General features: G+C 39.4%; 1 protein-coding gene across 1 annotated transcript in view; it reads right to left on the bottom strand.

Annotated features, from left to right (window-relative positions):
- Nucleotides 1-25,648, bottom strand: part of mbd2 (methyl-CpG binding domain protein 2) — a 51,622-nt gene continuing 25,974 nt past the window's right edge. The window contains exons 6-7 of the mRNA XM_049603953.1: nt 18,863-18,990; nt 1-824 (exon numbers count right to left, since the gene is read on the bottom strand). Of these exons, the coding sequence (XP_049459910.1) occupies nt 18,873-18,990 (118 nt within the window). The 3' untranslated portion in view covers nt 1-824; nt 18,863-18,872. The remainder of the gene's footprint in view (nt 825-18,862; nt 18,991-25,648) is intronic.

The following is a 25,648-nucleotide window of genomic DNA, read 5'->3' as shown; positions in this document are numbered from 1 at the left end:
TTTGTGAATATAATCATTTATTTACTCCAGTCCCAAGAAATGTACACACATGTTCGCTGAAGGTATAAAATTTGTCTTAAATAAGCAATTGTTCTATTTCATATCCATGTAAATTCTTATTGTTTCATTAAAACCCCTGAAGACTTTTTTTTTTTAAAAAAATGACAACAATCTGACACCACAAACAACCAAAATCATCAAAGAGCACAACAAGAGTTAGTAGTTAGCAAAAGCCGTCCAGCAGTTTGCAGTCTGACTTTGGGTTTGATGAGGACGTTGCTCCTCATTATTTTTTTTTATTATTATTTTCATTTTTTATCAGCTTTATATCAAAAAGAAAGAAATATCTCACTTTGAAAATGAGACAAAATAAGCGCTTGCTGTAAAGTTTGAACAGATGATGAATCTCAGAAAGGATTAAAGGCTTAGGTTGTTGGTTTGAGCTGGTGGATACTCAACGTATTGCTGCTGCTGCTGCTCCTGTTCATATTGTGCAGTGTCTGTTGTTTGATGTCATATTGTACTTGCAGCTGGTGTTGCTGGTGTTTTTTTCTCATTGCTGATTCCATTATTGCTACAGTTGTTGCTCCCATTGTTAGTGGTGTTGCTCTGGAAAATCACTCTATGCTCCAGATGCTGACAGATGTCTGGTGTGATGTCATCCTGAAAACGGTTTCCTTAACGGGAAGATGAGGCAATTGCCCACTGAGACAACGAATCAGTGCAGGTGAGTGTCAGTGTCAGTGTGGGTGGTCTGTTTTTGGTTTGTTGTCTGGATTAAGAGGAAGATGATTATAAACCTGAGGCTGATGAACACAGGGACTCTGGGGAGAGGGAGAGAAACAGAAAGAGAGTTATTGTCATTGAACAGAACAGTTTAGTTTCCAGATTTGTAGTTTGTTGTCAAAGTGAACACAGAAGACACATGTGATCCATCAGCTGACTCCCTTCCATCAGTCAGCTGATCCATCAGTTGTTTGGGCTGATTAAGATCAGCTGATGTAGCTGGGATGTGGGCTGAGCTTGACATTGTGTCCTGCCCTGGTGTGCCTGAACTAACGCTGTTCTCAGTTTGGGTTTCCTAAACCTCCAAATGTAGCTCAAATTTTATGCCAGTTTTAAGAATATGGGCAAAGGAAAATGAGGATTTATGTGCTTTTCCAACTACACAAATATTGGAAGTTGGTTAATTGAGATCAGCAGTAGATGGTGCTTTTTCTCCAGTCAGGTGCAGAAGAAGAGGGCGCAACCATAGATGATAAAAATGGGGGGACTTTTGTTTCCAAGCTCGAGAATGAAGTTTAATGTTTAGGTTTCTGCTGTGTGTTGATTATAAAGATCACTGAAATGAAACTGAGAATCAGAAAGTGACATGTGGGAAATTAAGTTTGGTGACAAAGCAACAACAGTCCCTGGGATAGTGTTTAATACTGAAGACAAAGCATATCAAAACAATGCTTTTTCAGTATCTCAACTTACTGAATATAAACATGTGCTATAAAAGCTTTCTGCTTTCATCAGTGTTTAATGAACACAGATAGGACTTCACCCAAACAAAATAATTAAATCTAAGATATACTTTATATACACCCGAATATAGTGAGGGTTAGGCTTAGTTTGTGTTTTGTGTTCAATCAGAAAATATCTAATAACAGAATATATAAAGAGCACTTATGGAACATTAAGGACTTACAGTCAGTTCAAGACATCCTTTGGGAAACTGGGACATAATAAAAAATTGGGGGACTTTTTTTTAAATAAGTGAGGACAATTTTCAGGACATATTTGGAAGGTAGGAACATTTTTGGTAGAGTAGGAAGAGAGAGGTTAGAGAATGAGTCCAGTGGGGACATGCTGTTAAGTGAAAAATACTTAGAGTGTATTTAGAGAGAGTATTTAGAGTGTGTAAAATTTAGGAGTAAGGTCATCAGGAGAATTCAGTGCGAGAATTCAGCGGGTACCACGGAGGAGGTAATCAGCTCGCTCTGTTAACTCAGGCTCTCTGCACGTTCACAAAACAACAAGTCAAATAAAACATTCAGCGCATCATTTGACACTTACAAATTATAGACTGCATGCTGCCTAGTTCCGCCTTTGAAGAATATTTAATTAGTACTGAAGCAATACTGTTGCTACAATTAAGGCGAGAGAGGAATGCTGGCAGAAAGTTACCAATTGTGTAAATTACCAAGTTTACATGGCCTAAAAAATATCATATCATATTCCCTCCACTGGGAATCTATATCGCTCATTTACTGACTATTGACTATAGAGTAACACTATCCTAAAGAATTGTGAAAATAACTTTTTAGCCGATTTCAAGCCGAAACTTGGAACAAAAAGGTTAGGTTTGCAGCATCACACACTGTCATGGGCGAGCTTGGCTTGGTTTAGTTCAGTTTGGGCCATCAGCACAGTGTGGCAGGAATTTGCATTTCCATTTCAACAGGGCTACCTTCTTGAAGGTGTGTCTTTAACTGATGACGGCTTGTCTTGAGTGATGATGTTTAAAAACAGCAGACTGATCCACAGCTAAAACCCCCTGTCATTTTTGCTACATGTGTTTTTCCACAGCAGGGCAGGTAAAAGAAGTTTACCAGTTGGAGGTGAGCTGTTTGTAGAGGTGCAGTCAGAGCCTGTTGTCTGCAGCTCTTCATCAACATCTCGCTGTGGTTGTTTCTGCTTTTATTTTCCTACCTGCTGTATTATAAGACTTGCCTTTAGAAAGCAGAAGAAAAGCCGCTAATAAAGTTCTGCTAATTCAGTGAAAAACACATTTGATTTCCTGTAGATTCTTCACAATAAAAGTCCCCCATTATTTTGTTATGTAAAAACTTTTATTGTGAAGCAGCAAAATAAGGAAATACTGAGTTTTTGAGCAGCAACTTCACACAACTTCTAATATGGCTGATAGTGATCATAAAACAGTAAAATAAAGCAGATATCTGAAGTAAGAACAGGACACAGGAGAGAAACTAAACTCCAAACTACAGAGATTCAGTCAGGAGCTACAAAAGTACTGAAAGCTGAACACACTTTTAAAATCGCCCTTACTCTGGCCACTTGAGGTGAGTAGAATCTTGCAACACACACACAGCTGATTTGTGGGGGGCGAAGAAGGGTCAGAGGTTGGCTGCAGTCGCCAAAAAGTCATTGCAACCTGCTTGAGGGTGGGCGGCCTGGCTTTTGGACCTACTCTGGAGAAGGTCCATCTCTGGCGCAGCTTGGCATGGCACGGCGCGTCTAAGCTGACAATGGAAACGCAAATCGACATGGCATGGCTTGACTCTGTGACACCGAAACTGACAGTGGAGAGGGCCCAAAAAGCCCCGTTTCCACCAAATTCTTTTGGTATGGTACCTTTGGAACCAAAATTACCCTTCAGACATGGTACCTAGACTCTAGCATTTCCACTGCCAACAGGGGGTCAGCTCTATGTTCCCACAGCTCTGTGTCCCCACATTTCCTTTTTCATAAATTTGTATCAGATTTTATCCCCCTTTCTCCCAATTTGGTAGCCAATTACACCCAACCTATTATCCCCCCTAACCCTAACCCTTGTGGGAGGATAGGGCTTAAATTGAAGGGAAATGTAGGAAAACAAGACCTAATTTTGAAAATGTTCTAGAAATGTGGGAACATAGGGTTTAATTTTGAGAAAAATCTTAGAAATATGGGAACTGTGGGAACATAGGGCCTAATTTTGAGAAAAATCTTAGAAATGTGGGAACATAGGGCCTAATTTTTAAAAAAAATCTTAGAAATGTGGGAACATAGGGCCTAATTTTAAGAAAAATCTTAGAAATGTGGGAACATAGGGCCTAATTTTAAGAAAAATCTTAGAAATGTGGGAACATAGGCACGTTCCCACCAACAGTACTCTAAAATGTGGGCGGGGTTGTTGTCACTGCTCTGTCCAGCACTCACTGTATTTCCTCATCACCGGTGACACAGATGGAAGTCTGCACCTCGTTTATTGTCCACAGAACGAGGCTGCACGCCGACATTTTCGTGACGAAACAGAATAGGCTGCAGTGAGAGTCTCTCTCTATGGGATATTTAAAAATAGTGGGTTTGTGCGCTTAGTCCTTCTCAGGTAAGCTCAGAGGTTTAGTGTTGCCGTCTCCCATTGGAACAAGGTTCCGCAATGCTTTTTTTTTCTCAGAGTGAGGATAAGAATATAGGCAGTTCACATAACCCAGCTGAAATTAATATATATTTTTAAACGCTGAAGATTCACTCATTACTAAAAGTGTTTGTCATAGAAAAACTAAAGTAATGGTCAAAGTTGTCCTATGGGATATTTAAGGTGTGTTGAGTGATTCACATCTTCACCTCAAGCATTGAGTAACATTACAACTTAATGTTCCACCTTAAAATGTGCTGGTAGTCTGCCCAGTGAATTAAGTTATTTTTTCTGCAACTCCAGCTGCTGCAAGAGGCAGCAAAACCTTTTATTCTATAGTTACAGTCTACTAATAAGTCTCAAACAGAAGGGGTACCAAAAATGGGAACGGTATGGAACGGATGCATTGGTACCATCCACAACTTTTCGCAGTGGAAACGGAAAAAATGCGTACCATACCGAACCGAACCGTACCAAACTGCTCAGTGGAAATGGGGCTTAAGTTACTATGGAGATCTAGCCAGGTTGAAAGAGAGCCACATTTATAGGACAGAAAACCTTGACTTAAGACTCAACTTTACTAACCCACTTATCTCACTTCATGGTACAGCCCTCTGGTCTAAGTGCAAACCCTATATTCATTTCCAACCTTTAGGTTTTGATGTGTTTGGTTTGTCTTAGTTGAACTTCTCTTTTAATTATGTAATATAAACCTATTTTACTTCCAGCTCATGTGGTCGTCTTCTCTTATGTCCAACCTTCTGCTGGGTTGTGACAACATTTATGGAAAAAGAGCACTTTTTGTTAGAATAATTAGAATAAGGGGAATATGAGAGAGGGCCCTCACATGTATAGAAGTACCAACACGTTTGTGTTTGTGTGTGTGTGTGTGTGTGTGTGTGTGTGTGTGTGTGTGTGTGTGTGTGTTAATGAGCACTCAGGTCTATAGTAATGTCTTCTACTTACAGATAAAGTGTGAATATAATTGTGGGACTCTCTGCAGACACCTCTAAACTAAACTCCGCCTCCTGCCTCCTTCCTCTATTAAACCCAAACTGACTCATTAAGCTTGTCTTAGTAAAACCCACTTAATAAAAACAATCTACAGAACAAACTGTCTCTCTGCCGCCTTTTTTCCACCTCCTGCCGAAACAACAAACATCAGCCTCTGCACAAAGAAACATCCAATTAATGTGGGGAGCCTCCATGCTAATCATTAGCTTCTCCATTAACCCCTCGACACCTCCTCCCTCCTGCTGCATTAATGAGGGGGGCAGGGCTACAATAAGGACCGCTCGTCTGCGGAGGCCTTTTGCCGGCACAGAAAACATTTTAATTATACATAAAACACCAGAGTGAAGTGCTCACACAGCGGGAGAGCAGGAGTGATATCAAACATTACCATGTTCTCCTCCTCCTGCTGCGCCTCCCCCTACAGCACATTCGGACTCCCATATTCAGAGCAAATGCAGCCATTTTTAAAATGTCAGAATTGACAGAAAAAAACAAGTGAGGTTTCTGCCAGACTACAGACTACTGGGAAATCCTGGTTTTACAGCAGTCCACCTTATGAAGTGGTCCTTCTATTTTCTTGTGCCATTTTGAATCCTTCCTTTCATTTTCAATCCTTCATTGTGACATTTTCAGGCCCTCCTTTCAATTTTGAGTATCTCATTTTGACATTTTTAATCCATTATTGTGTGTTTGAAACCTTCCTTCTTTCAATTTAAATATTGTGCTATTTGGAATTGTCCCTCTTTTCCATTTTAAATCTTTATTATGTCATTTGAATTATGGCTCTCCCGCTGTGCCATTTTGAAGCCATTACTGTGCCATTTTGAATCCTTTTCCCCCTATTCTGATTCTTTCATTGTGCCAATTTTAGTCCTTCTTTTTGTCCTCCCTATTTGTTGCTAAACCATTTTCAGTCCTTTGATGTGCCATTTTAGTCCCCATCTTTCCAATCAAAGGAACACCTGATTTTCAACCAGCTCTGTATCACTGGAGTGCATGCAGTTTGTACAGATGAACAGTGTTTGGCTCCTCCATATGATGCCATCGACAGATCTCCCTGCCCATTTGCCTGCAAAATTACACCAGGTGATGCATTTTGCGTAACCTATGACACATTATGACTCATTTCACTTCAACAGGTGGAGCTCAGCAGGAAGATGGGCAGGGATCTCCATGCGCTGGCAACACAGGGGTAAGCCAAACACCAGTCATCTGCACATACTGCAGTGGCATTGCCTGGGTTCAGATGCTTTGCAGCATCATGACGTGATTAGCTGACCTGATTAGCCAATCAGCACCACAGGCAGGACTAACGCCATTTTCAAGCTATTATCAAGTGCTGTAAAGTGGTGTGCTGGAGCCAATGAGGAGCAATAACAATAATGGCACAATAGACCAAAAAGAGAACAAGGCTGTTCTAAATGGACATTATCTTCTCAACATCGCCCGACATAGTATTTGTTTTACTTTTCTCTGCTCCTCTCTTTAACCCTGGCAGAACAAGTACGTTGGCATGGCCACACATCACGGTGGATTTGCTATGATGGTAGATTCAGGCTGATTCGTTGGTCTCTACTGATTGTAAGGAAAGATAGAATAATCCTCCCCCATATAAATCAGTTAAAGTGGACACAATGACTAAAGATGGAAACAGACTGTAATGAGGTGACAATTCTGTCTGATATCAGGCAAGCAATGACACAGAGCTGGCTGAAAATTGTTGAAGTGTCTCTTTAAAATCCCTTCTTTCTGTTTTGAATATTCAATTGTGCAATTTGAACCCATTCTTCATTCAATTTTTAGTCCCTTATTTTGTCATTTTGAATCCTGCCATATTAACATTCTGAATCCCTGATTTTGCCTTGTGAATCCATCAGTCTTCCAATGGAGAATGCAGGTGCCACCAAACAGACTTTATGATAAACTCTTTGTTTCACAGTTTTAGTATTTCATTGTTTTACTGTTTCAGTGTATTAATGTGTCTGTATCTGAATGTTTTCTTCCTTCAGTGCTTCAGTATTTTCATGTTTCAGTCTGATAATCCTCAGCTCAGTCTTAATTACTCCCTAATAATTAGAAAATCCTGATAATCTGCTGCTTAATCGAGGCAATTCAGCTGACTGACAGCACACACACCACACACATTCAGCAGTTATCAGCCTTGTGAATGACTTTGAAGCAGATAATTCTCTGTGTCTCAACATCCACTAATTACCAGCAGCTGAAAAATGCTGCAGGAGTCTGAATCAGCTCCTCTGGAAATTACAAGATACACAGTTAATAATCACACACACACAGACAGACACACACAGACACACAGACACACAGATACACAGACACACACACACACACACACACACACACACACAGGCTAGTGTGTTTGTGTGTCTGTAACGGTCACAGTCTTTTCTCAGTCAGCAGTGTGAATCTTTAGTCTCGATCAGATAAAAACACCAGTCTGCAAATTTAAAGGAACAGTGTAACATTTACTGAAATCCCTCTTTCTTGTCATTAGCAGAATCAAATGAGAAGGTGGATATCAATTTTGCCTTTGTGCATGACCAAAATTTATTTATTCATAAGCTGAATGTTGGAGACAGAAGAAAGTTTTAGGACTGAACCTTTTATATCTCCTTTTGCACTCATAATCAGCCACTGAATGTATCGGACTGCACCATGGTAAATGCGTTACAGATAAATATGTGACATTGTTATTTTCTACATTAAGTACATTAAGGGATATTTCTGACCAAGCTGTGTGTATTGTTTTGACATATTCCACAGTAGATCAAAAAAATAAATAAAAAGAAATAATATATATATATACATATACATATACATATATGGAGCATTCTACCAAATGTGTGCAAAGTTGGGCTGGAAATATTTTGAAATTTTGTATGTTTTATTTCAAAAACTTTGTCCCTATATATATATTGTACCATATGTAAAGGTCACATATCTAGTAAAATGACTGTAAATTTTTATATTGTATTTTCAGACTGTTTTGGAATGTTTTTCGAAACATATAGTGTTATATTACACACAAAAAAAAATATCAACCTGTTATGCTTGTTCCTTCCCTTGTCTAAAGATTTAAATTTTTACAAATTTTTTCTGAAGGTTTTTACAATTAAATCTATAAAAAATAATATTTTAACAAATTTCGAAGTTCAAAGAATTCTTCAAAATCTAAATGCAATCTTTCTTTGTAAAATGCATAACGCGGATCAGATTGATTTCAGAGTTAATAACTGATGAAACAGAACATAAATGTAACCGATTAGCATCATAATGCTTTAGTTGATAACTCAATATACTTTATTTTTTACAAAACACCCAGTGTTTCGGTAGTGACTGCACTGTTTTGGTAGTGATTGTCCTGTTTCGGTAGTGACCATTATACTGTTTTTGAGGTTGCATCATATTCCCTCAAATGCCTTATGGTGGGAATATTACAAAGACAAATGTTTTGTGGTCAGTTAAACAATTTAATTTTTGAGAGAGCAGAGCAGAGCAGAGCAGAGCAGAGTAGAGTAGAGTAGAGTAGAGTAGAGTAGAGTAGAATAGAGTAGAGCAGAGTAGAGCAAAGTAGAGCAGAGTAGAACAGAGCAGAGTATAGAGTAGAGCATAGTAGAGTAGAGCAGAGTATAGAGTAGGGCAGAGTGGAGAAGAGTATAGTAGAGTAGAGCAGAGTATAGTAGAGTGGAGCAAAGTAGAGCAGAGTAGAGCAGAATAGAGTAGAGTGGAGTAGAGTAGAGCAGAGAAGAGCAAAGTAGAGTAGAGAAGAGTGTAGTAGAGCAAAGTAGAGCAGAGCAGAACAGAGCGGAGCAGAGAAGAGTAGAGCAGAGCAGAGTAGAGCAGAGCAGAATAGAATAGAGAAGAGTAGAGTATAGAGTAGAGCATAGTAGAGTAGAGTAGAGTAGAGAAGAGTAGATTATAGAGCAGACCAGTGTAGAGTAGAGTAGAGCAGAGTATAATAGAGTAGTGCAGAGCATAACAGAGTAGAGCAGAGTAGAGCAGAGCACAGTAGAGTAGAGCAGAGTATAGTAGAGTAGAGCATAGCAGAGCATAGCAGAGTCGAGCAGAGTATAGTAGAGTAGAGCAAAGTAGAGCAGATTAAAGCAGAGCAGAGTTTAGCAGAGTAGAGCAAAGTAGAGCAGAATAGAACAGAGCAGAGTATAGAGCAGAGCATAGTAGAGTAGAGTGGAGAAAAGTATAGTGGAGCAGAGTATAGCAGAGCAGAGCAGAGTAGAACAAAGTAGAGCAGAGTAGAACGGAGCAGAGCAGAGTAGAGAACAGAGAAGAGTAGAGAAGAATAGAGTAGAGCAGAGTAAACCAGAGTAGAGTAAAGCAGAGTAGAGCAGATTATAGAGTAAAGCAGAGTATAGTATAGTAGAGTAGAGCAGAGCAGAGTAAAGTAGAGTAGAGAAGATTATAGTAGAGCAGAGTAGAGTAGAGCAGAGCAAGACTTTGGACCACAAAATTATGGGGTTTAACTACTGACTATTCTGTTTTGTCACTACCGAAACTTTATCATAGGTTTCGGTAGTGACTGTTTCGGTAGTGACATTCCTAGCTATTTTTCAGGATAACTAAAGAGTGCTAGCAGTCACATGGCTAACAAGCACATGTTTGTAGAGTTGTTCACACAGAAAAACATAATATTTTGCATAAACCCCCCAAATTTTTACATAATTGAAGAGAATGTGTGTTCGGTAGTGACGGTTTTAAAAGTTACACACTGATTTTCAGACTTCGGAAGACATTTATTTAAAAAAATGATAGGAGTCAGCGACTTACCATGCAGCCATCTGGGACGGGGGTGCAGTACTACCCCCCTTCTCAGAAATTCAGGGGTGTGGCTAAAATCCAGACTCAACCAGTGCAATGAAACTCTTGTGTTTCGGTAGTGGCATGAAAACAAGGGACACTATTTTTTTAGCATAGTTTCTTAATTTAAGAATTAATCCCACAATACATCTAAATCTTTCAACTTCTGTTTAAACTTAATCACAAATATGTTTTAAATTACACTTTTGAAAAAAATATGAAAAATGTTTTAAGTGTTATTTACATGAATTGAATTTTAGAGGTCAGGGTTGGGGACAGCCACTTCCCAGTAGAAAGTACCCTATAAATGGTGATTTTGTATATATTTAACTTATCACTTTTTCATTTAATGTCCTAGGTTTAAATAGGTCATAACATAATCTTTGTAAATATCTATGTCTGAATACTCAATTTAGGGCGGCACGGTGGTGTGGTGGTTAGCACTCTCGCCTCACAGCAAGAGGGTTGCCGGTCGATCCCGGGCATGGGAGCCCTTCTGTGCGGAGTTTGCATGTTCTCCCTGTGTCAGCATGTGTTCTCTCCGGGCACTCCGGCTTCCTCCCACAGTCCGAAGACATGCAGATTGGGGACTAGGTTAATGGGTAACTCTAAATTGTCCGTAGGTGTGAATGTGAGCGTGAATGGTTGTTTGTCTCTATGTGTCAGCCCTGCGATAGTCTGGCGACCTGTCCAGGGTGTACCCTGCCTCTCGCCCGATGTCAGCTGGGATAGGCTCCAGCCCCCCCGCGACCCTCAAGAGGATGAAGCGGTTAGAAGATGAATGAATGAATGAATACTCAATTTTATTATTTTTGTTGTTTTTTTGTTAAGGGACAGCACTTTGCACAAAACCGGATGGTGGAGGGGTTTGCATGTCCCCGTGATTCTGGGAGCTGTGTTGTTCTGAGGCTAATAGCCCCTGGTAGGGTCTCCCAAGGCAAAGTGGTCCCAGGGGAGGGGCCAGACTAAAAGCAGCTCAAAAAGACCAAGATGACACGGCACATTCGGAGAACGAGTACCACGGCTGGACAGTATATTGATGTCATGTTGACATTGTGATATGACAGGAGATACTGCCTTAGATTTTAGATATTGTAATATTGTCTTGCCCTTTCCTGGGTTTACAGGCAGCATTACAGCAACGTGATGCAAATTTCTGATGTAATTTTCTTGAACTGTGGTGGCTGTTCTAATATTTGCTTTTATCCGATTAGCCATTATATCCAAATTCCTGATGATTATTTATCAAAAATCTTTTTGTGTAATTATTTTGTGAAAGTCTACCCTGCAATATCGGCTCAATATCAGTATTAAAGTATTCAGTCAAAAATATAGTGGTATTTCATTCCCTCCATATCGCCTCAGTGTCTCAATTACATAGTTTGTGCACCTCAGAGAACTGACAAGTTTATTTTTGAACTGTTAAATGTCCCACTCACACTAAAATAACCAATTTTAATGGACTCTTATAAGATACTGTTTGTTTATGCTATGTGTTTATGTGAAAAGTGTTTATTAACCTAAAGCTTATTTTGCTAATAGTATTTCTGTACTTTTACTAACATTTGAAGTGTTCCCCCTTCTTGTTTGATTTCTGCAGTATAAGCAGTATTGGTGTGTGACTGCCGCCTGCTGTACCATTATTCTAAGAAAGAGCAGAACATGAAGAGTCGCAGAGGAGAAAGAGAACGGAAGAAACTAACTCAGCCATAAAACCAACATAAATAAATTAGCGAGAAGCAGCAACAAGAGTCACAGCAGCAGGAAACAAACTGAACAGTCTGAGGTTTCTGCAAAGATTTAAAATGGTTGTTTCAACAGCAGCCCAGGAGACACACTCACACACACATACACACACTGGCTGGCCGCTGCCCTCTCTCTCTGGTCCAGCTATAAAAACCCATTAGTAATCACTCCTCGACTCTCAGCGGCTCTTTTCGCCCAAACGACTTCCATCCAGCCAATCTGCATAAATCTGCATTAATGGATGATTTTCCCTCCACAGAAAACAAATGTGCTTTAAAAAACGCCTCCTTATCTGTCGGCTTTTAGAGGAAACAGAGAGCACAGACACACACACCATCCCTCTGACAACACACACACACACACACAATAGCAGCTTCTGTTAAGAACAGATATATCATGACAGATGTATCACTACAGCAACACTTAAAACAAAGCAGAATGTGTTCTGGACTTGACAAATAAATGCTGATGATTTTTTAGAACCTTACCAGTTGTAGAGCTAAAGGTGTCGCTACAGGAAAAGGTCATAGGGTCTTTAAAGGACCGTACCAGTGTTTTTTCACATTCAGCCAAGTAAATCCTACTCAGCTCATCCAACTCATCAATCTCCCACTTAAGCTAGCAAGCTATCCATCACTAGTAACTGTCACCAACATAACTTAGCAATTTACCACACTAACAGTGATTATTTATGTATCTTATGTGCCTCAGATCTCAGTGTGAAAGCGTTGGTTAACTCGCTACGTAACAGGTTTTCATCATTTTCCTGTTTCTCTCCTGATGTTACAGCTCGTTTCTCTAAAAGGGGGCATAGCTTCGGCAATGATACGATGCTAGACTGGTCTTCTACCACAGTGTGATATGTATATCCTATTAGACGTTTGTGTGAAAACTAGGGCCATAACGGTACATGTTTTTGTGCCGTACCGTTCGGTACGCAACTTTGGGTTCGACACGACCCTGTACCGAATTATTGGGCGCAGGAATTTATTTTATTTTGTTTTATTTTAATTCCATTTTTGCCGAGCCGAACCATTTAAAATATCTAGTTCTCCGACGGACATAATTGAGTGACGGACCGAGTCCGACCATAAATCTCCACTTTCACTTTGTGCAGCGCATTCTCACATTTTGACAACATGGCAAGTGAGCCTGACGAACCTGAAGACCCACCTGCAAACAGTCCTCTGTTTGGGAACACTTTGGTTTCAGGGTAAAATACGAAGATGGAAATAAACAAGTTGACAAGACAAAAGCAGTGTGCCGACACTGCAGAACAGTGGTCGGGTATGTACTTGGAAACACGTCGAACATGCTAACGCATCTAAAGCGACACCACCCGAGTTTGAACGTTAACCGGCACGACTAGAAAAAGCAATCTGGTGCAAACTACGATATCGTCGTTGTTTAAAAAGAAAGCGTTTCCCTGACCATCGCGCTAAAGAAATAACCAACACCGTTGGAGTTGAGTAAAATTGTTTCAGCTGCACTTTAGATATAAGCATGTTTTGTTTACTGCACTTTAACAAAGTGGGAAAGCTAAGTAAGTTCCTAGTAAAACTGAATCTGAGCAGGCTTTAAAGCTGGCCGGCTGCACTATACTTTTTATTTTAATTGAGTAAAATTGTTTAAGCAGAAATGTATATTTATATTTTTCATTCAAAAAATGTGTTAAAAAAACAGCAGGATTTAATTTTTCACTTCTATATTTCTATTTTCATTCAAACAATGTGAAAAAGCAGGATTTTATATATATATTTGTTTCATTCAAAAATTGTGTAAAAAGAGTTAACTGCTGTGGTGGTATGTTTTAATAAGGTTAACAATAAGTAAAAGATATTTAATAGTTGTCTATTTTTTTCATTACTGTACCGAAAAAAAAAACACGAACCGTGACTTGTGTACCGAGGTACGTACCGAACCGAGATTTGTGTGTACCGTTACACCCCCAGTGAAAACGCATGAATTCTTGAGTTATGGACAAAAACATATTTTGTGAGGTCACAGTGACATTAACTTTTGACCACCAAATTCTAATCAGTTCATTCTTAAACCCTAATGGACGTCATACCAAATTTGAGGAAACTTTTCAAGGCCTTCTTGAGCTATTGCGTTCACGAGAATGAGATGACTGCAAGGTCACAGTGACCTTGACCTTTGACCACCAAAATCTAATCACTTCAATGGTGAGTCCAAGTGAATATTTGTGCCAAATTTGAAGAAATGACCTCATGGTGTTCTTGAGATATTGTGTTCACCCGAATGAGATGGATGCAAGGTCACATTGACCCTGACCACCAAAATCTAATCAGTTCATCATTGAATTTAAATGAACGTTTGTGCCATATTTGAAAAAAAAAAATCTCAAGGTGTTTTTTGGACATCGTGTTTAAATGAATGACACAGAGAAGGTCACAGTGACCTTGACCTTTGACTACCAAAATATAATCACTTCATCATTATGTCTAACCGGACTTTTGTGCCAAACTTGAAGAAATTCCCTCCAGACTTTTTTGAGTTATTGTGTTCACAAGAATGGGACGGACTACTCAAATACATAGTACCTCCAGCCACAGCTATTGCTGGTGTGGAGGTATAAAAATGAAATGGTAAGTCATTCTGATCATGAGGCTACCTCACAGTTGAAGTCATTTTCAGGTACAAGTTACTCGACATTTTGCCTCTATTCAAATGCAAGAATGCTCTGTTATTTTAAAAAACTTTAGCCAACTGTGTTCAAGAGACCCAAGTTAGCTGGTTGAGAGTTAAGAGGATCCTTTTAGCTGGATAAAATCATGCTGAATCACTTAAGAAACATTTAAAAACTGGGGCACGAAACAGATTTCCATGAAATGTACTGATCACATTCTTGCTCCCCAGAGGATGAACCTGTGTTATTTAATGTCCCATGACCTTTCCTTTATCGCCACCCTCAGGACAAATTGTACTCTGCGGTTAAATTATCTGATGACAAAACTGGACTTAATCAATAAGAACTGGAGTCAGACTGATCCAGGCCGCAGTCGTCAGATGAGACCATTCTCCTTTCCCAGGAAAAAAAATCCTCAGATCTCAAACTCTGCAGCAAAACCTTTTCACACTGAAAGCAGTCTCTGGTCTACTGTGCTGCCCTGTTGCCACGGCGACCCTGACCTGGATAAGCAGCTGGGAAATAGAGGGATGATGGATGGATGTGTGAACTTCTCAAAGTAAATGTTTTTTAATTTGGTTTTGTTTACAGGCTCTGCAGAGTGAAATATAACCAATAACCAAACAAACGTTAATATAACACACACACACACACACACACAGGTATCACATTAACCATTAACACACACTCCAACACCAGGCCCACAGCCCATCAATCACTCACTCACACACAGACACGCACACACACACACAAAGTGTGCAAGTCTGCTGCATGGCTGAGTTTCAATCAGACGCAGAGAATCCCATCAGCATTCACAACAGGTCTCACCACACACACATACACACACAAACACACACACACACAGCCAGACAGGGTTTCTGACAGAGCAGATTGGTTCTGCTTCTGCATGGTTCACAACATTTAAAGCTGTGATCTGTAACTTTCCTCATGTTTAAACTGCAGCACAGACTCATTCATAGCATGTCAGTCATACTTGAGTAGTAAGTGGTAATACTCAAGTGTTACTAGGTATTAGTAAGATACTAATTTAGTAGTTAAGTACTTTAGCAGTTTGTTAGATTTATACGCAAGTAGTTAAGCTGTTTCATTGTGTAACAATTCAGTTGTTCGGTCATTTACTAGTTCAGTACTAAACTAATTTCAGTAATTAGTTGTAATCGTTCCAGTAGCGATAAACTGATCCCCAACTTAAAATGACTGTGGGCCAGGGGGGAACAGTGTGGGGGCAGTGGCTCTTTCCCTACTACCAATCCCCTTGCTCGGACCACACCTATCTTCGAACTTGACCTTCATTTTGATCTCAACTACACACCTGTAATGTTTCATGGCTGCGTCTTGCACGCCAAATCTGTCCACAGACAGACAGACAGACAGACAGACAGACAGTATAAACACCTGGCAAAATACTCAAAACGGCTTCTGTTGTAGTTCCTGCTGCAACTGGTATTACCAGGACCACATTTCACCATGATGACACATGCACAGACTCATGAGGGAAAAGAATACCAGCCATTGTCACGGCTGCTGACTATTTTAGCAGTTAATAGTTGAGCAGTTTACTAATTCAGTCATTCTGTGGTTTCACAGCCAGTAGTTTGGTTCAGTAGTTCTGCAGGTCATTAGTTAGGTACTTTATTAACTTAGTAGCTAACTACTTCACTAGTTCAGTAATTATATACTTTAGTAGTTCAGTTGTTAAGTAGTTCCGCAGTTTAGTAGTTTAGTGGTTTAGCTGCTTAATAATTATGTAGTTTGGTAGTTCAATACATTACTAGTTGATTGGTATTAGTATTAGTACCTAAACAAAGTGTTCATTAGTTCAGTACTTTAGCACTTCAATATTTACATACTTTAGTAATTTATTTGTTAAATAGTTCAGTGTTTAATGGTTCAGTAGTTTACTAATTCAGCAGTTAAGTACTTAAGTAGTTTAGTTGTTAAGCAATTCTGTAGTTTAGTAGTTCAGTAGATTACTGGTTGACTAGTTAGGTATTTTAGTAGTTTAGTTGTTCACTAGCTCACTTGCTCAGTAGTAGTTATATGCTTTAGTAGTTTAGTTGTTCACTAGTTCAGTAGTTTAGCATTTCATTTGTTACTTGTTGTCAGTAGTTGTTTAGTAGTTCAGTAGTTCAATTGTTTAATAGTTCTGCAGTTGAGTAGTTTTGTGGTTTAGCTGTTTAATAAATCTGTAGTTTAGTATTTTTGTAGATTACTAATTGATTAGTTAGGTATTTTATAAGTTTGGTTGTTCAATAGTTCAGCAATTTACTAGTTTAGCTGTTTTGTACTTCAGTGGTTTAGCTGTTCAGTAGTTCACTAGTTCACTAGTTGATTAGTAAAAGGTGTACTATGCAGCAATTGTCTGTTACTGTTTGTAAACAGTATAAAATTGAAAGACAACCCCAGATTCATTCTCATTTTGGAACAAGCTTTGTCCAGTCTGTGTTTTGCCTTGCTATATTTGTGGGAAGCGGGAGAGACTGGTGCGTGTCAGCAATTATGGTCTGGCACCTGGTTGCTACCTTTTAATAAAGTCCCGACCTCACCTGAGCACTGTGTCCAGGAACTTCCAGAACACAGCAAAATATGAACATAAGAAAATCCAGGCAGTCTCTGCAGAAAAATACACTGCCACGCACTGAGAGTGCGTCATAAGTGATGACTGAGAGGGATTTCTTCTGCATGAGTCTATACATTGTTCTGTTTTTTTTTTGTTTTTTTGGTTTTTGAAATTCTGCAAAGTATACTTTTAAGTACTTCAGTAGTTTATTCTTTTGGTAATATACTTGTTACGTGTTTTAGTTTAGTTATTTAGTAGATAAATAGTTTAGTCTTTAGATGATTCTGAAGTTAATTCAGTAGTTCTTCAAGTGGTTTAGTAGTTTGTCTTATTGTAGTTGGTGAGCTGTAAAGTAACAATGTCCATATACTTCTGCACTGACTCGTTGCACATACACATAAACAAATTTTCATCCCGCTATCTCCGTCCATTTGCTTACTTGGCAATATGGATACATTTAATACAAATGTAAAACAAATCATAACACCCCTACTTGTAGCCCTAACTATCGCCAAGAAAACAATATTATTAAACAGGAAAAATAGGAAAAAGGTCAACATCACACAATGGCTGGATCTATTAACACAACAGATATCAATGGAAAAACAATCAGCTTTACAGACAAACCAATTGGAACAATTCAATAATATATATGCAACAATTCTCAGCGCAGTTCCTTTGCCGGTGAGCTGATGCCACAACATTAATATAAGCAAACATAGGCATGTAGCTGGGGGGGGGGGGGGGGGCATAAAATAAAACGTGTATATGGGAACATATCAACAGAAAGAAGATCACCAAACAAAATCCATCCTATAACCCGAAATTCAAACCCAAACAGATCATACTATCTACTTGATTCTTTTTTGTTTTGTTTTGTTTTATTTTGTTTGCTTTTTTTGTTTATCTCAATTTTGTCTTGTTTGTTGTTGTTGTTTCGGGGTTTTTTTTTAGTGTTGTCTCTTTCTTTTTCTTTGGTGTTGCTACCACTGTCGCTATTGTTGTTGTTGTTGTTTGAATTTGTTTTGTTTACATCTGCCTGTTTTATTAATCACTGCTTGTTGCAAGCAATTCCACTGCTTGTCATCTTTATATTTGTCTTCATATTTCTTTATATGTATATATATCTGTATGCACTAAATGGTGAATAAAGGGGGAAAAAAAATAAATAAAAAATAAAAAAAAATAAACAAATTTTCCTCTGCTCCAAATCACCAGAGTCTCAATCTGTCTGAGCAGGAAGCTGCTGTGTGCGGAGGTTGAGGAAATGCGTGTGGTGTGTTATCAGTTATGTTGTTAGGTACTGTGATAATGATGTTAAAAAAAAAAAAGTATACTTGTGTTAGTTACATTTTTCGATCATATGATGATGTTCGCAGATGTTTTAAACCATCTCTTCACTTCACGCTGACTTTTCTTTTCCCTCTTAACCCTGACAGATATTTCATCTTTCTCTCATATTCTGTTTCTGACTAATGTGCACCTCATCTCATCTGCCTGAAAGCAGGTTGTGTTACCATGACAACTGGCTAATGTTAACTATCATCTCCCCGAACCTATTTGCAGCTCATCTGCACATTTGAGAAGGCGTCTTCAAAATGTTCAATACTCATTTCTTCCACTTAGACATGCTGGACACTGTTATATAAAACAGTAGGGTTGAGGGGATTTTTTTTTTAGGTGTGATGACATGTTAATAAACTTGCTCAACAAGGAAATTTTGTCGAACCCGTCTTGCCTGTACAGCAGCCAGTTTAAGAAGAATAAAGTGCAGTAAAAGCCAAAGAAAGAAGGTAAAGAAACTACTGAGGTTCTGTTTGAGCTGTAAAACTAAAAACATGATGAGATCACAGAAGAGTTTTTCTTATTATTATAGACAGTTCATATGAATACAACAGTTCATCTGTCTTACCTGTCTGTCTTCAGGCCGTCTTTCCCTCCAGCAGCTCTCGGGTGTTTTCGGCGGCCCGCGCCAAACCATCAGCCATCAGCGCCTCCTCCAGACTCCTCCTAGCCTGGTACACTTTCAGCTCCTGCTCCCTGCACAAACACACCCAGAGGTAAGTGCTGATGCCTTATTATGGGTCTTATTCGTGCACCTGAAACATCACATCTTCCCGGATGTAAAGACATTGAACAGAAAACATAAACAACACAAATATCATGGATATCATCAAACAGCCTGTAGAATTACAACCCTTAAACTCCAGAAGAAGCAAACATAAACTCCAACAGGGAGTCCTTCCTTTGTAATCCTAATTACTTAGAATTTAGTTCTTCAAAAAAAAAAATATCAGTCTGTCAGTCTGTAAAATCTAAAGTAAATTCTAAGTGTGGTGCCAAAGGAAAGGTCAAGGTGTAATTTCTAAACAAGTTCATCCGCTGGGGAGCAGGAATCGGATCAGTCCACTTCCAGCCCAGTTGCCTGAAGAAAATGTTAGCATTGTATGTTTCTGCAAACAACAAATTCATCACGTGAGTATTGTCTTGTTTCTGAAGTGACATAATACATGAGCAGACTTTGTCCCAAGGGGGGGGGGGGGTTGGTTAGTGTTCGAGACCAACAAACAATATAACTTATTTTTTTAGTGACTCAGTGGGTGTTTTCTAAGGAACCTTTACTGTGTTTCCTGCAGCTTTTTAGCCTCCAAGTGTGGGTATTCTTTGGGACCTGTTGCTGTTTGTCCTGCAGCTTTTTAGCACCCAAAAGTGTCTGTTTTTGGGACCTGTTGCTGCTTCTCTAGCTGCTTTTTAGTCTTCTAAAGTAGGTGTTTCTTGGGAGCTGTTTCTGAATGTCCTTTAGCTTTTTAGCCCCAAATGTGGATGTTGTTTAGGGAACCTTTTTTGTTTTTTCCTGCAACTTTTTAGCCCGCCAAAGTGGCGGATTTTTTGGACCTGTGGCTGATTCTCCTGCAGCTTTTTAGTCCTCAAATGTGGGTGTTTTTTGAGACATGTTGCTTTTTTCCTGGAGCTTTTCAGCTCCCAAATGTGGATGTTTTTTAGGGAACCGTTGCTGTTTTTCTTGCAGCTCTCTAACCCCTTAAACATGGACGTTTTTTAGGGACCCATGACTCTTTTTCCCAGCGGGGATAGTGGCACAAAAAGCTGTTGTTTTTCACCAAGCTCAGAAAGTTAGAGCCAAAAAAAAGTTTCTTTTTTTCCCCTAACCATAACCATGTGGTTTTTGTGCCTAAACCAAACCACTCATTAACCACACCTTTGTTGAAACGTAAAACTTCAATGTATTGGCTACATAGGTGCAAAAGTAATGTATTCATGGTTTGCAGAAATGTACAATGCCAACATTTTTTTTCCTGGCAGCTGTTTTGTTAATGCATATGAATTCAGCTTTCTTCTTTCTATTTTTTCTATTTCTGTTTTAAAAATTACATAGTCCGACTTAAATGTCTGTCGTTTGAACTGGCATGTTTAGCTATCACACTGGCCCAAAATGGTTGAGTGTCTTCATTCTTATGGCCATAGGGAGTATTTCTCTCTTACTAAAGCTGTTGGTTAGACTGACGTGACCGTCCTGAGGCTCCTCCTCTAACTGACAAAACATGAAAAAGGAACTAAAGAAGCAAATTGACCTTAGTGATTAAAAACAGGGTTTCTACATGTTGAGCTGTTAAGAATATCTGCAGGTTGCAGTGATCTCAAACAGCTTCCTCCACTTAGACGTCACATCAGCTCTTCAAAGAAGATGTGTGTTTGTTTCTCCTTGCCGTCACATGCAGACATTGAGAGGATGCCCACCGCCTTTTGTCAAAAACAACAAAGACGTAAAGAAACACAGAGAAAAGACTGAATCTGAAAAAGACTGAAACAGCCAGAGATACAACAAGACTTGGCTGCTTCTGTAAAAGAAAAAAAAACAACAGATAACATAAAGGGGATTGGGGGGGGGGGGGATGGTCAATAATTTCAATTCAATTCGATTTTATTTATAAAGCCCAATATCACAAATCACAATTTGCCTCACAGGGCTTTACAGCATACGACATCCCTCTGTCCTTATGACCCTCACAGCGGATAAGGAAAAATTCCCCAAAAAGGAAGAGCAACTGAGGAGGGATCCCTCTTCCAGGACGAACAGACGTGCAATAGATGTTGTACAGAACAGATCAGCATAACAAATTAACAGTAATCCACATGACACAATGAGACAGAGAAAGAGAGAGAGAGAGAGAGAGAGAGAGAGAGAGAGAGATGCAGGTAATGACAGTAGCTTACAACAACATTATTGAAAGTAATAATATTATAGTTATAGTTCTGGCTACTGTGGTACAATATGTTGAAAGTATGTATTAATATCTGGCAGTATACATGTGTGACAATAGTCATATGTGTATAATAATGAAAAATGAATACAGTTCAAAGTATAATTAAAAGCTAAATTAGAAAAAAACTGTAGGCATGCTAAAAGATAGAACTATACTTGACAAAAACAAAATTGAAAAAGAAAAAAGCCAATAAACTGAGATGAGAGGGCATAAAAGAGAGAGAGGGAGAGATGTGTGAGTTTGATGTAGAGGAGGAGGTAGAAGAGGAGATGAAGAGGAGGAGGAGGGAGAGGAGAGGAATGAGAGCGATTTAGGATGACAAGCACATTCAACTGAAGAGAGGGAGAGGAGGGAAGAGGGAGAGAATTGGAAATTAATGGAGGGGAGAGATAAGAAAAGAAGGAGGAGGAGGAGAGGAGGGAGGAAGGCTGGAGGGAGAGAGGATATATAATAGGAGAGGAGATACATGGAGGAAGAGGAGGAGGGGGATGAAATGGAAAGAGAGGAAGATGAAGATAAAACAAAGGAAGGAGGATGAGAGACGAATGTATTCTTGGAAGGATGAAGCAATAAGAGAGTGATGGAAGAAGATGAGGAGGATGAGAAGATGGATGGAAATATTAAAGGAAAGAGAGAAGGAATGTAAAGAGTGAATGAAAGAAAATAAAGGGAGGTAGGAAAGGAAATAACTCCAGGTAAAGAGAATGGAGTGACTGAAGAGGGGATGGACACAGTGAAGATGGAGAAGAGAAGATAAAGCATGGAAGAAAGGAAAAGACTGGATGATAAAGGAATAAAATAAGGAAAGGAGAGAATAGTGGGAAAGAAGGAAATAGGAAGGAAAGGGAAGGACAGAATAAATAAGGAGATAAGAAAAGATGAAAAGATGGAGGGACTGAAGAAAGGGAAGGAAGGAGTGAAATCATGGGAGGGAAGAAAACTGAAGGATGGATGAAGGGAGAAAGAGTGATAAAAAAATGGAGGGAAGAAAATATACAGAAGGACTGGAGAGGATGTAGTGATGTATTCCAGTGATTCTGCTGTAATGGCTTCAGCCAGCTGTTCTCTGCTCCGTTTTCTACTGGACACACACACTAACACCACACACTCACTATCAATTGGTGTGTGTCCCCACAGTGCCCCCTTCTGTCAAGTTGCAGGAACTGTCCATGTGGTTTACAGGAGCTCTGATCTGAGATCTTATTCTTATCCTCATTCTTTAAAATGAAGCATTTATTTATGTTCTCTGAATATGTAAATGACAAAACAGGGCACACACACACACACACACATATATGTGTGTATATATATATATATATATATATATATATATATATATATATATATATATAGTATTAGTCATTCTCCCTTTGTAAATCCCATGGTTGCCAATACAAATGAAATTGAAAAAAGAATTAAACTTGACAGTCAGACTCCTTCAGCTGACTAAAGAAATAAATCTCACTTTTCCTCCATCGGTCTTTCATCAGTTTTTAGGTTGACTTCCTTCCTTCAAGCAGCCATCAGTTTCAGTTCATTTCTAAGAAATTCAAACTTGCAGTAGAGAGATAATCCATCAAAGTCAATATTTTAGTCAGTTGCTGTCGGCAGCCAAATCTGAAACTTCAGATGTTGAAGTGTCTTTGAATGCAACACGGCAAAAGCAGTTAGCATCACCAAACAGCAGCAAGAAAAGCAACATTGGTGTTTTTTTTTTTGGTGGTGGGGAGCAATGGAAACAAGACAACACTGCCATATCATCACCTTTAAAGTTGATATAGTGAACTTAGAAACATCATCCATCAATATCTTAAGTGGTCTTTGTGTCAACCTGATGAATGTAAAGCCTAATTCACATTACACGATCAGCAGTCTCGCCAACTGTGTTACGACCTGTGTGCACACAGAAAGATTTCTCCACCGAGCCCTCGCCGACAGAGCCCCAGATAACGTGATGACATCACCAAACTTGGAGACGACACATCCTAAAGGCATGGATATTCTTTCCAGTGTTGAATCAGATCTGTCTCCAGGGCCTGGGTCCAAACAGAACATGCTCCCCGTGATCCCGTGGACGCTGACATTGTTGTTGTTGCTTGCCGGCTTGTCAGTGTTGCCAGATCTTGGGAGAGGAACAAGCAACCAGGGCTATGGAAACAAGCCCAAAAGACGCGACTATCATGCGTTTAAATAACTTATTAGACGGACATATATAGAGAAAGGTGATGTTTAGAGAGCACGCCCAAATAAGCAACTCCACTTTAGAAACAAGCCCAAAGTCGTGGCTAATAAGCGGACCTGGCAAGCGGCAACCCTGCGGCTTTTCCTCCTCACATTTCTTCCGTCCTCCTGCGTGCTGACGTGGGACGTATCCCGCCTCTCATTGGCTGATGCTCTTTGTCAGTCGTGTCAGGCTTCTCCAGTTTACTAGCATGCCAGATATCCAGTCCCAGTCACAGATGAGGGGCCGACTTGCTTGTAGGCTTGTTCACACATGAGGACTCGTCATGGCAGACTATCCGCCGATTCTACTCCGACCCAAGGTGGCTCTCAAGATCCTCTGTGACTTCAAAATCGTGATGAAAATCGTGTAATGGGCTATATTCACTCTCTTTTAGCTCTGTTTTTGTCTCCACCAACTTCTGAGTGAAATATCTGTCTCTGTAGCTGTTAAATGCTCAACTATGTTCACCAGCTAGTTGCTAACTTTACCTGTGTGTCTGCTCACACTAGGGGTGTATCGAGACGCCACTATCTGTATTCATTCAACCAACAAAGTTATTTGTCTCTATATCAGTATTCGCATAGAAGAACAATAGTGGGCGTGGTTTTAAGTCATGTTAAATTGGGAAATGTTGTATTACATATATATATATATATATATATATATATGTATATTATTACTAATATTTAGCATCAAATTTATTTAATATCGGTATGTAATTAATTCTGAAATATATTTCCACATCCTCAAACTGTACTGTTCATCTCTCTCTGTCTTGTTTTATTTTTAACTAAACACAGTTTTCTTAACTGTCTGAAACCCTACCTCACCCCATATCAAAGAGTCTGTTCTGCATTGTAGAAACTATTTACAGTAAAGACATATCCTTTGGTTCCAATTATACTGCATTTGCAATAATTTATATTTCTACTAGGTTTCTAAATGAAGGAAATTAACAGGGAGACTACAGCAAAAATCAAGTTTTAAGCTTCATTTATGATCTATAGGTTGCGGAGAATAAAAGAAATTCAGCTGTAACACCAGGCCGGGAACTATGATGCTCGACAGACCTGCAGGTCTGAGTTTGGGAAGGCTTACAAGTAATTATCACAGGCTTAGAAAGGCAGATCAAAAACTGACAAAGCAAAGTTCCACGTTATAAATAATTGCATGCAATAGTCTACATTTAACGTGTGCCAAAGCACAAATACAATTAAAAGGGAATAAATAAAATTTGCAAGTGATTACACAAAAGACGACAGTCAACAGAGCAAAATAGCTAATTATGCATGCTGATCAGTGGCTTAAGTCCCCTCTTGTTTTCGTTGCATGTGTTTTTCCACAGTGGGGCAGGCAAGAGAAATTTACTTGTTGGCAGTGAGCTGTTTGCAGAGATGCAGTAAGAACCTGTTGTCTGCAGCTCTTCATCAACATCTCACTGTGGTTACTTCTGCTTTTACTTTCCTCCATGCTGTATTATTAGACTTGTCTTTTTTTTAAGAAAAGCCGCTAACAAAGATCAGCTAATTCAGTAAAAACACATTTCATTTCCTATAGATTCTTCACAATAAAAGTCCCCCGTAACTTTGTTATGTGTAAACTTTTAGCGAGAAGCAAGAAAACATGGAAATGTTGAGTTTTCGAGCCACAACTTCACACAACTGCTAATACGGCGGATAGCAAACATAAAGCAATAAAATAAAGCAGATATCTTAAGTAAAAAAGGACACAGGAGAGAAACTAAACCCCTTTTGCACTGCCAGATTTTCGGTGAATGTTGGGCCGGTTTGCCTGCAAGCTGCGAGTGTTTAGACACACAGAGTTGGATTGGCGAGTTGATCCGAGGTGCCCAATTTTCCGCCTAATAGGGTAGTCATATTGGCGGAACCCTTTTAGTTTAAAAAAGACCGAGGCGGCCTTCCGCAACGGGAGGGGCTGTTGAAGACTTGTGGGAGGAGCTGTTGATGACGCCGCACGTGCAACCCACTGACGGTGGATAAACAACAAACACCTGGTAGCAGGAATTAGCGAGCAGCTAGTAGCAAGAGGGAAACACAAACCTGACAGACACTGTAAAGATGAGCAACTGGGGAGACAAGGAATTGCGCGCCCTCCTTGCCCTCACAAACTAAGAGGCCATTAACCGTCAGATGACAGGGACGCAGAAGAACGGGCCGACTTACGAGAAAAT

Source organism: Epinephelus fuscoguttatus, linkage group LG18 (genome assembly GCF_011397635.1).
Source record: "Epinephelus fuscoguttatus linkage group LG18, E.fuscoguttatus.final_Chr_v1".
In the NCBI taxonomy this organism is placed as follows: domain Eukaryota; kingdom Metazoa; phylum Chordata; class Actinopteri; order Perciformes; family Serranidae; genus Epinephelus; species Epinephelus fuscoguttatus.
This window is presented reverse-complemented; position numbering and strand designations above follow the sequence as displayed.